Source organism: Nelusetta ayraudi, unplaced genomic scaffold, assembly GCF_046127955.1.
Source record: "Nelusetta ayraudi isolate G7.1 ecotype Tasmania unplaced genomic scaffold, CSIRO-AGI_Nayr_v1 ptg000024l, whole genome shotgun sequence".
NCBI lineage: Eukaryota > Metazoa > Chordata > Actinopteri > Tetraodontiformes > Monacanthidae > Nelusetta > Nelusetta ayraudi.
Window position 1 is genome coordinate 329687 of NW_027466074.1, and position 12291 is coordinate 341977.

General features: G+C 41.4%; 1 protein-coding gene across 2 annotated transcripts in view; it reads right to left on the reverse strand.

Moving 5' to 3' along the window:
• Positions 1 to 2487: 2487 nt before the first annotated feature.
• Positions 2488 to 12291, reverse strand: part of LOC142889848 (sterile alpha motif domain-containing protein 10-like) — a 42605-nt gene continuing 32801 nt past the window's right edge. Inside the window, exons 4-6 of one of the 2 annotated variants that reach the window (XR_012927009.1) lie at positions 9993 to 10133; positions 3867 to 4139; positions 2488 to 3002 (exon numbers count right to left, since the gene is read on the reverse strand). Coding sequence is in view for 1 of the 2 variants with exons in the window: in XM_076028524.1 (XP_075884639.1) it covers positions 4117 to 4139; positions 9993 to 10133 (164 nt within the window). In the remaining variant the exon portion in view is untranslated. Of the gene's footprint in view, positions 4140 to 9992; positions 10134 to 12291 lie in introns of both variants that reach the window. The other variant, XM_076028524.1, reaches the window with a different exon arrangement.

The following is a 12291-nucleotide window of genomic DNA, read 5'->3' on the forward strand; positions in this document are numbered from 1 at the left end:
CACCTCGCTCGTTTCCAGTAGAAGAGTAGAGAGCGTCTCTTTCTCAGTGTTTGATCGGTGCCGGTAATCGTGACCTAATATAATTCCCATCAGTGGACATCATCTGAAACTATGATGTAATGTGTGTGTTAAAAACTCTTCTCGGTTTGGCCAGTTGATGGCAGTAGAACTTTATTTTTGTACCTCCTACGGACTGTGATGCACGTGGTTTTCAGTGTTGTGTTTTGGTTTTCTTAAGTTTATTAACGTATATTTGTCATATCATTTTTGTATCGGAGTTTGCCATCTCCAAAGCCCCCAAAATAAATAGGAGGAAACGGTATTCATTTAAATTATGAAACGTCCTGCAGTGTTGTGTCTATTGTCAAAGACAAATAAAGTCTGCAATTTACAACGATCAGCAATCCCTAATCGTTTTTCATTTATCTCTCAGTTACATCAGAATATCTTCTTCTTTTTTTTTTTTAAATTGACGATTCAAATAAAAGTCACTATCATCCACTAGAGGGCAGTACTGCAATGTAAATAGTCGCAGCTTTATGGCGTAACAAATGGGGCACTTGTAATAGCTTGGTCGTGCCTGTAAGTGATTAAAAATGCATTTGATTTTCATGTCTCTGTGATATGTGTTATATGGATGCAACTTCAGTTTATTTGTATTCCAATAAACGTTAAGAGATCCTGTCTTTATCCCTGACCTGACACTTTTGGCCCGAGGGCCGTCACACTTTCAGCACAACTGCCATTCTTTATGCACAGCGTGATACGCCAACCTCTTCCCGTGGTTCCTTTTAGCTGCTGCTGATGAATTGTTCACACAGGGGCCCGTTTGACCTGTGATTAATCCTTTCTCACTTCGGTGGTGATTTATGCTCCCACTCCTCCTCTACCGAGTGAGCAAAAGGCTACTTAATGGTTTTTAAAACTGACCAGGTGTGGAGTGGTCTGTGGCCTAAAGGGCTCTTGACAAGGCCATCCGACAGCTGATTGTTTTATTTATCTCTTGACCTTTTCAGTTAAAACCGACTATGTTCCACGCTGAATATTAACACTTGGGCTCTGGACTGAAAAATGACAGTCTTCGGCTGTTTGTGCCGCAGAGCAGCTAGAGCGGAAAGTCTGTTTAAAGGCTTCTTAACAGGGTCTGATGGGCAATGTTTCTCATTCGGTTTCAGCACTGTTAGAGATATGAGATCCAGCTGATCAAAGCCACGAGCAGATAACAATAAACAAGACGAATGGCGAGTGTCAATCAGCACTTGGAGAATAAAAACGATAAAACAGCTTTCGAGGAGACAGAAATGGCTCTCAACAATAAACAATAGCCAATTAACTGCACCATGCAGCCTCTGCACTACAGATTTATGCAGGGCTGGGAAGGAAGGCCACTGCTCACTGAATCTGGTTATCATACATGTGCCTTGTTATCAACAGTTGAGATGCTTCATATCTCTCAGTAATTGGATCGTAGTGTGTGTGTGTGTGTGTGTGTGTGTGTGTGTGTGTGTGTGTGCGTGCGTGTGTGCCCTATAAAATGCACTAAAGTCGGGGTGCACCATTTTTCCCCGTTAACTTGTGGTCAGTGAGTGACAAGTCAAACTATAGGTTGAAATATGAGTTCCACTCCTAAGCACAATGCTTCTGCAAGCTTCATCATTTGTATTAATTATTTACATCCTACCTTCCAATTAGCTCTTTCATGTGCCCTATTTATGTCTTTAATTGGTGAAGAAATGAAAGAAATGACTGTGCGCGAAACAGAAATACACACGGAATAGCAGATGGCGCATGTTCAAACAATGTTTAGGATGAGAAACAACAAGGCCTATCACAGTTGTGGTAAGAAAATTGGAGCAAGGATCTGATGCGATTGTCTGCAGAAAGTTTCTGCAAGTCTGCATCAACTTAAACACTTTACACAGGTTCATTGTGACCTTCTTAACTCTCAGTATAGGACATAAAGAGTCATCTGGCATTTATTTATAGACTGTCCATTAAATTATTTATTTTTGTTTAATGTTTCAGAATTCCCACCAAAATGTTTGCTAACCACTCCACTGAGACAATTCCAAAGAATGTTTTCATGATTCTTTCAAACAACAACAGTAATCTTTGATCGTAGGAGAACCCAACTGAAAGGTGCATCACTCTATTCATCTACTGAATAAGTTTTTTTCTAAAGATGATAATTGGTGGATTTCAATGACACCAATAAATCGACCTTCCTAATTATTTAAAACTCGACACATCATTCATGATTATGATACTTAGATGAGTCAGGATCTCCTCCTCCTCATTTTCTTCTTCTTATTCTCCTCCTCTTTGTCTTCTTTTCTTCTTCTTTATATTTCTCTTCCACATACTGTATATATGTCCACATTTTCCTATGTTTTTGATCTGTCGTGATAAATATCTAAGGTGGCTTATTTCCAAATGTATTTGTACAGTTCAACTCATTCAAGCAATTAAAACAAAGGGAAAATCAGATCCAAAATTGTTGATTAGTTTATTCTAAAAACACAACTTTCACCACTTTCCATACCAGACATCCTTATATCTGTAGAGCAGATAAATACGTTTCATTTTCCCAATATGCACTTGTCACAGTTTTGCAATCATCAGACACAGTAAAACATAAGTGGAAATATCTACAGTACATCAGACTTTAAAAAAAAAAAAAACTGTGAGCTTTTCCTTTCTTTTAACAGTCAATCAATTACAATGTTCAACAATTCTTGTAAAAAGACAGAGGGGTGGACGTTGTTGCCAGCTCCATGATTATTTATTCATGTAATTGACTTGTTCATGGGACTTACTGTAAAAGTTGTACACTGATGTCTGCGGCTTTCTTTTGAGACATCTCAAGGGACGCTCGTGTCTGGCGAGCGGACAACTGTCACAGTTAATTGTTTCCGGAACATTTGCAATATTTGATACCACATTGTCACAACAGGAGCAAGAAGTGGGTGGCCAGACAGACTTGTCCTTTTTTCTTGATATTTCTGTTATGCAAGACGAGATGGCACACACAGAGGATAAGACATAAAGATGAGCAGACACTGCTTCGCCAGCAGGAAAAGTCAATAATACTCCCTCAGTAGACACTTGCACTTGGACTCCTGCATCAACAAAATGATTTCTAAGTATTTAATACTTCTTTGACCACTTTTTATGATTCAGTTATTGCTTCACAAAGCAAAAACAGGTAGTGATTATCACATTAATGCTCTGTCCTCAGGATCCACTGTATTAGTTAAAGACTAAGGTATTTTACAGAAGAGGCAGATTTATAGTAATTCTATAATGCTTAAAATGTGTGTGTGTGTGTGTGTGTGTGTGTGTGTGTGTGTGTGTGTGTGTGTGTGTACGTACAGTACATGTATTTGCAGTAGATACTGTTTACAGATCTATTGCTGACATACTGCAGGTCAGTTTTAATAGAAAAAGACTGATGATCAGACTGATATTAGGCTCCATGTGTTGTGCTGATGTTCCAAAACTACAAATTCAAAAGTAAAGTCCTGAGAAGAAAATGCAGTGTTGGGTGGGATTGATTATACAATTGTAGGTAGTGATCAGCTACGCTTCGAAACAGCTGTGATTTTCTCAAACCGACCTTAAGCTTTGTAAAGAGGCAAGGCCCAGCTCCCATCACTCTTAGACCCCAGTGGCAACGGTGATGTGAAACCAGCCAGTTTATTCATGCCATGACCTTCACTGGATGAAGACGTGAAAATTTTGCGCACGCAAGAGGCAAAAATAAAACCAAGAAAGGTGACGTTACATTAAGATTCTGTTAAAGTAGCTGTGATGTAGTGCGCACCAGTGGCAGGCCCGCATCCTCACCAGTGCTGTGAATCTTTCACCTTATCACTGTGTTCCAGTGGGTACCCCAGTTCTTGAGTGGGGCTTTGTGTCTGTTTTCAGTCTCTAAACCAGAATGGTCATGTTGAATGGAAGTCCCCCAGACTGGTTGGCATGTAGTCCAAAGGGCCGTCCTCTTCCCTTTCACTCTCCGCTCACATATATCTGCAGACAGCAGCTCCTCCACAGCTCCTGGAGATGGGTTGTGACAGGGGAGGAGGGAAAGGGCTGCCATTTCCATCCAAAGAAGAGCTAAGAGAAGTTTCCAAAGGAGGCTGCACAGAGAGAGAGAAGAGGAGGGGGTGGAAATGGGGTATGTCATTAGGATTGACATTTCTTGAAAAAAATAAAGGCGAAGGAGGAGAAATAGCATACAGAGAAATCATGTGCTTCTGAAAATCTTTATCTGTTATTTCCAAAGTCAAAGTTGACATTCCTTGACCTTGGAAGGCCTAAGAATGGAAGTCACTTGATAGAACAAACCAAACAGGTTACTATTTGCACTGGTGTCCCACCGGGGCGTGTATCGTCTCCACTAGAGACACGATTCTATTCTGATATCATGTTGTAGGATATTGATTTTGGAATGCTCCTTTGTCTGTTTCAGTGTTGGGCTTGTTGTCAAGGCAATAAAGTACTGAATCTTCAATCTCAGCCACTCTGAATCACTGTGTGTCCCAGCGGCTCAGACAGATTATTACCTAACCTGTGTGGCTGGCCTCTTGTGATTTAACACACAGCACTCAGTCATAGAGCAGCAACTGATAAACACTGGTTGGCGAGGCTAAAGCGGTCGGAGTAATGCGCAGAACTATTACTATTGTCTTTCTCCTAAACAAACAACCAATGACTTCAAGGCTGTTTCTCCTGATAAGCAACCTGCCTTTTTTCATCCTGAAATGACTCTGACAGACTGTTGGCATTTTCAGCTGGAAGCAGCCTCCCTTCAGAAGACAGGCGACCTCTCTCCAGATGCAACATGATACTGGAGTGAGCCCGAAGAGGAGGCCAGATATGTATATATCATGACAGGAAGGGCCATGAGAGAAGAGTGGTAGAGGATCGTGAGCTATTGACTGTTGAAGACTGGAGGCCTGCGGAGATAAAGAGGAATCTTCCTCTCTCATAACACAGCGGCCGTGTATCAGAGGAGTGACGTTCGCATACGATCCAAGAAGTTGTCCACAACATGTCTTTTTCGAACTAGGATGGGGAAGGGAGGCAGAGCGTCAAAGGATACATTGAGATTTTTCACAATGGCGCCTTGTTGCAGCTAGTTACCGCTTGAAGCACGGCGGAGGGCCGTGTGTGACAGCCTGAAGGGACTTTTGATGAAAATTTGATGTGCTGACAAAGAAGGAAGGACCAGCGAGTCATCATAAACAACCAGAAGATGAAAAGAAAAAGAGGCGCTTGCCAGATGTTTGACAGCCCCTTACAATGATCCACTCCATCCTGAAAAGCGCTGCGGCTCACGGCTGCGCAAGACTTGGTCCTTACGTTTCCCTGACAAGCCATTGAAGACAAACCAGAAATACATTAAAACACTGTAAGGGGAAATGTGGAAAAAAAAGACTGATGCACTAGAGGGAATTGTTATTCCTTCGCCTTTAAAAACGGTTATGCGCAAGAGAAAACACACTGTGAAGTGATGCAAATCAAGCCCGAGCTGTGAAGGTAGTGGATGGGCCTGTATCTGTATGCATTTGCATTCAGCCTTCATGGTCTTGCTTTGAAATTTTGTTCTCTCTGCATCACTTTTCAACTGTCAGCGACTTTAGAAAGAAAAAAAAAAAAAAGGAAAAGCATTTACATAAGATTTGATATTTAACCGTGGTCTGAAACCCTGAGCCTAAAACGGAGCAAACAAAAGTTTCTATCTGTGTTTAGGGTTCACAACCCTTGGATTGAAAAGTTGTCAGTAAAAGTTTATAACTTCCCTGACATTTCAGAAGTTTGCCTGTAAATATGGAATTCTGGCTTTCGCAATGTTTATCCAAGTTGACTTCAGAAAAGAAAGAGAAAAACAAGAGCACCACAGATATGATTATTCAGTACTGCATGTACTCATGACTAAAACCATGGTTTTATTATCAGAATCGAGTTGTTTTTCTCTTTTTTCAGTGTCATTCAGTGGCATTAATTTACTGCCACTTTAAAAGAGAGGAAAATAAAAATTTGGATATGTTTTAGCATCCACAATGGTTTTCAGGGGTACAAGTTTGATATGTGTAAAATTATACTTTTGTCTGGTTATCAGTCAAAGATTGTCTCATTCTCTTTCAAACGCAGATTTAATTATACCTTTGGTGTAATAATGCAATAATTCAATCAACAAGAGAGACAGATTTGCAGGGAGCAACCCTCAGGATGAGAAAAGCTAAGTCTAATGTTTCTGGTTATTTTGAGAATATTTTAACATTAACCACACTATAGAGGAAGATATGGTGATTTAACAAGGCTGTTGGCTCTAACAGACAAACAAAAAAAATGGCTTTGGCAGGTTTCTGGCAGGTTGGACTACTACAACTCAACTACTTACACATTAATGATCTTATGCCAACACATTTCCAAAGGTTTTCTATGGGCTGTTTCTGGATGGATGGGTGGATGAAATATATTCTTAAATGACAATGCAAAACATTCCTGTATATCAAGAAGATTTAAAAGAGAGGCCAAAACAGTTCCCAGGTCATCAGTTACAATTAACTGAAGATGGGATAAGGTTACGCTATCATGACCAAAGATGATGATAAACTCAGATCGCGTACATATATATATATATATATATATATATATATATATATATATATATATATATATATATATGTATATATATATATATATATATATATATATATATATATACATATATATATACACATATATATATATACATATATCATCAGCAGTTATCGTAAAATCAATATTTAATTTTTGGTGAACGCAGTGGAGATGAGCCAGACCTGACAAGCGGTGGAGCACGCAGCCTGACTAAATCACATCCGTAAATTGTAAATCACTCAGGGAGAGGAGCATAAATAGAACGGTTTGCTCTAAAAGGGGAACTTGAGAGCAAATCCTGCCAATGTACCACTTGCCCTGTGATAAATCGGGTCCTTTGTTTCTCACCCCCAGCACTCATGGTTCTTTCATTACTATTCTCCTCCGCATAAAACACCATTTGCTGGTTGAAGCTTAAGCATCCATTCCCTTTTCGCTATCAGCATGCAAGAGATTCTCCAGCCACGCTCCGCTGAGGTTTCCTCTGGGGCATGGCAGTATTTTAAATTAAGTGTGAACATCTGCTCACAAACATCATATTTAACAATGTTAACCGCCACCATGTTGCAGATATTATTTCTTTGACACTCCTATCACGACCTCTTGTTATTGCATACTCGTAAAACAAAACATAGGCTGGGGAAGACAATAGGCCTCGGGGTTAATTCATTTTTTTGAAACTGTTTTTTTTCTTTTCCAAACTTGCAGTGCAAACCTCTCTCATTAATACAGCAAATTATTGCACACAATTCTTTTTGATGTGGTTTGGCTGCGGTGCAGCTGTAACCTTTCTCTGTTCAAGCATTCTTAGTTAAATTTGGTCTTGTGTTACGTCTAACTGAGCTGACCCAGATCTGGCCAGGCTCTGCCTGGGAAAGCCTTGGGATCGCCCACAAGGAGCTGGAAAACATTACAGAGCCTGCAGCTACCATGACCTCACCCTAGATAAATGGAAGACAGTAGATGGATGCTCAGTGTTGATTTTGGCCAATAGTCAGATGATGAATTATTCTGGATTTTAGAGCAGAGACTGAAAAAAAAAAATCTATTCTTGAGTTTAGATGCTTGTGCATGAGAAAGGACTGTTGTCTTTTCAGTGGTAGACAGGATAAATGACGTTCATCTAAAGTGGTCTTGCTTCACTGTTGTAACTAGAATTATGTTAAAAAAACTACAGTATTGTATGACTTCTCTTTTGCAGTTCATCTTACTGTGGGAAAGTGATGACAAGGACAATGACCATTAATAGTGTATAGAAATGTGTTAACTTCTATCTGCATTCCCAGTCATTTACATAGTACCTAAGACATGAGTGCATGAGTCCTGATATCAAAATATTGTTATGCATCAGTTACTTCTGCCAAACTATTTTGAACTAATAAGAGGTCCTCATCAAGTGCAGGTACAGAATAAACAGCGCTGGGACTTCTATTTTTCATGCAGTTGGCATTTGCTGTTTTGTGACACTCCCTCTGCTGGTGATCAGCGTAATTCCGTTATGCTCCGGGCTCCATCTGCACAAGTGGGAGTTGGGTCTCTGGCTGATTTGGTGTCTGCGTTTCTTTTTCCTCCCTGGGGTCCTGTTCCTGGCTGGGGGTCACGGTTGCCTTCTGTGGCCACCTGCTGTCTCCCCCAAAGGGGGATTTAGGAGGCGATCAACTGGGTCCCAGTTGGGGGGGATTCGTTCTGCCCCATTTGGACAGCCTTTCGCCTCTACAGGTTCACAAAAGTCAAATAAAATCATGTTGCCGCATTATGGTTATTCTGCACTGGCATTTTTGTAGTTCCTCCAATATTCCATGGTCATTGTCTTTTCGATTGTGTCTTAACTTGGGAAGTGTTGGCTGGTTGTACAAATTTTCATTGCATATAACTTAAACTGCACATATATGCAATTGTTGAAGCTTCAGAAGGGCTGAGATTAGATATTAACTGCTTAGAGCATGTGTAAATACACTGCTTGCCATTTGCGTGAACTCTGCCACAGATAATGACTAGAATGGCATTTTATTGTCAACCATTCAGACTCCCATCACCTCTGTCGCCATCTACCACCTCATCACCACAGCCTCGCACCTCTCATTTAATTCCCATCACTGAAACAAGCCGTTACCACCCTTTCTGATGCTCCCCATCCTGTCTCCCTCTCTTATCACCTCTGAATACCCTCCAACCCTGTGAACCTTGGGTTTCTTACGAGGCCACCGAATTAGCTTGGCATCATAGCCTCGAGTCGGAGCCTGCTGAAGTGGCAAATAACCACTCAGTTAATAAAAGTGTTGGACAGCAGTTTCATTTTTTCCACTCCTTATCGGCTGCTCGCGTTGCGCCGTTCAATTTAATTTAGCCTACTTGGATTAAACATGGTTGACTTGCATGTAGAACATCAGTGTGTGTGAGGTGGATTGAGCTTGGCAATGAGTTGTGATGGAATTGCTCTCTCCAGTGGTCTCTGTGAATGTGGGGCAAGTTTTTTCCATGTACATTTTTCATTCCTTCGGTAAAGGCTCCGATGTCGTGAAAAAAATATCAACATAGCCAATCCTTGCAGACCCTACTCAAGTGGCAAGAGCATTAGTTGCAGCAAGAAGATGAGGCCCCATTCAAAGCTTATTTTAAAATCCTGAATGATCAAATCCCAAGACACCCAAGATGCATTTAAGATGCTTTTGTTTGAGGATCCAACCAGATTTGGAGGACGTCTTGGCCACACACGCAGTGGGAAAAGTTTTAACTTTAACCTTAAAAATGTACATCATGACGTTGAAACAGGGCCACAAGGCAGTGCCAAATATGATTTTCCTTGAGATCAATAAAGATGTTGGTACAAGTGGTCATGAAAGAACCTTTCCATGAATGACTGGAGGTTGTTAGCAGCAAGCTTTCAAAATCAATGTCTGGACAAAGAAAGTAGAATGCAAACATTCACAGCTTTCAAGCTTTCAAGCTGTAGTCATGGTGACATGGTGGAAAACAAACAGCGACAAAGTTGCCCACAACAACAAATCCACATCAAAGTGCTGAATCCAGGTCAGCGGCGAATGAGGCAGTCTATTGATGGCTGGATAATAAAGGTGTTTACCGAAGCCATCACTCAGAGGCAGGCCGGCAAATCAAGCGCAGGCCATCAATGAAGCCACATGCAGCAACCAGCAATTGCACGTTGACGTCCATTTGCACGTGTCATAGTGGGCGTTCATGCTTACAGACTGCCGTCCTCTAATTTAGCAGAGTCCCAAATCTTCTGCAGTCCTCGCACAGACACTTCTTCCCTCCGTCTCCCAAAACAACACAATTACCGACAGAAACAAACTGCCAGGGTTCGCTCACACGCTCGGACTTACTTCTGCTGAGTAGCTGCAGGTTGCGCACCTCTTCCCGGACTTGCAGCTGGAGGACTTGCTGAAGGACCTCCTGCCTCAGCGTCTCCTGGACGATTCCCATCCTCTCCAGTTTCTCGCCGTTCAACCGCAGCAACGCCCGTCCTGATGGGAGGAGGATGGACATTTTTTTTTTTTAGCATTTATAAAGGGCATATGTTAGAACAAAATAGAATGTTTGAATTTATATTGCGAGAATAAATCCAAAACATTTTATTGCCTGATAAGATTCATTTGTATTTATATAGAGGTGGGGGGAATCTCCAGTATCCCAGAACGTGGGGTTTGGACAAAGAACACTTGTTGCTGTGAGACGCCGATAATAAGTTTCGAAGTTGTCAGTTTTTGTTGCGGGGGATGGACATGACGGCTGTTCGGCACAACTGTCATCATGTGGACGTGTTTGTTCGAGAATTGACCTGTATTTGAAAATATACGGGTCATTTTGTTGCAGCGCGACCATCATGACAACCATTCTTTGGGAAAGTACTCATGTCCAATCATCAAGTTGAAAAATATAATCTTGTGCTAAGTCATTACATACACACGCGCGCGCGCACACAAAACGGACAAAAAAATGGCTTGTGTGAAGCCAGAAGTCAGCTGCTACGTGATGATTCCAGATGATGCTTGGTGTTGACCTCGACTTTTATAGTGGCTGTTTGGTCTGCCAGTGCTGTCAAAAGACATTAGTCTCACATTGTCCTAATTTACAGTGCTATTCCTTCAGGACAAGGTGTCACGACAGACCAGTTCTGACAGCTATCACATTATTGATCTGGTGACAGCGATGCCTGCATGATGATATCTTCAAACTAACACATTTATTCACAGGGGCTGCGTGCATTAATTAATAAAGGCGTGCAGTTCAGATCTGAGTCCACTGAGGATTACAGCAGACTTACCTCAGTCCATCACAACGCTGCTGCACGGTCAAATCAAATTCAAACCTTTCCTACGATGCATCTACATACGACGACTGCTGAGATTGTTTAAAGGATATTTATATTTCATAAGAAGAAAAGGGACTCAGGATGGATGACTTTCCTTTTGATTGAAAATTTTCTCATCTTCTCTTGTCTGGTTGGTGTGTGTGTGTGTGTGTGTGTGTGTGTGTGTGTGTGTGCTTGTGACTGCAAAACACAATGAGAAAGAGTGGTAGGAGAGACACTGAGCGAAAGGCTCTGTTTGGTATTTATATGCAGTCAAGTCTCCGTGCATAATCAGAATGGGTTTTCCTCTGCAGTAGTTTCACAATACACAATAAGCTGTACAGAAACACAGTGAACAACACAGATACAGAGGAAACACCGATACAAAGTGGGAGGAAGCAGGAAGGAAATGGAGAGTGAGCTGCATGAGTAATGAGTGTAATTATGATAGGGGCATCGTTCAGCGCTACAACAGGTACGATTGATTCCCCTTCTGGCGACGTCCTCGAAGGACATAGTACCAGCAGTTAACTGTGTGTGCATGTGCCCATGCATGTCTGGGATTTACTTGGGAATGCCATTTGTATGCCATGCCATATGAATGCAACATAGTAAAGTGAACGCTGTTTACTGAGGAAAATTGTTATTATTTTAGATAGATAGATAGATAGATAGATAGATAGCTTTGAAAGAAGGAAACAACTATTCCAAATCTGGAAAAAACACAGACGACAACAAGGAAGAGGAAGCGATAACATTTTGTCCGCTGCTAAAGATACTAGCATGCATTAGCAAGCAGCATTTCTTTCAGATCAGAACTAGAACGGCAGCTCCAGTAAAAAAAACAAAAAAAACCAAAAAAACTTTGGTGGCGGTTTTTGCTTATATCATAATAGCTTTGGCTTTAGCGAGCTTTAGTGTGCAGCTAATGTCGTCCCTCCCACCAATAGGAAGCTTTGTTACTGCCAGTTAAACTGGCAATACCAAATCTGATTTGTCTCCTTGCGTGCGAAGGTTTTGCCTCCTCTATGTAAACGCTTTCTCTGTCTATCTATGCACAAGATAGTTGACAACTCAGCTCCCACTCGGTGGGGAAGAACACTGCTGCAGTTAGCTTTCATCATGGGTTAATGGATTTGTGTACGTGCGCAAATGGCACATTATTGACTTTCCCTGTGAGTCCGGCGCTCTGTTTGTAGAGCGTGGAGTGTAAACAAACCAGTTTGTGAGCGTGGCTATCTTGGGGATACAACAACAATAACATTCCATTTATTTTGTGTGCGCGCGCGATTCATCAACCTCTGCACTCTTGTCTCCTCTCCGGCCCTCTT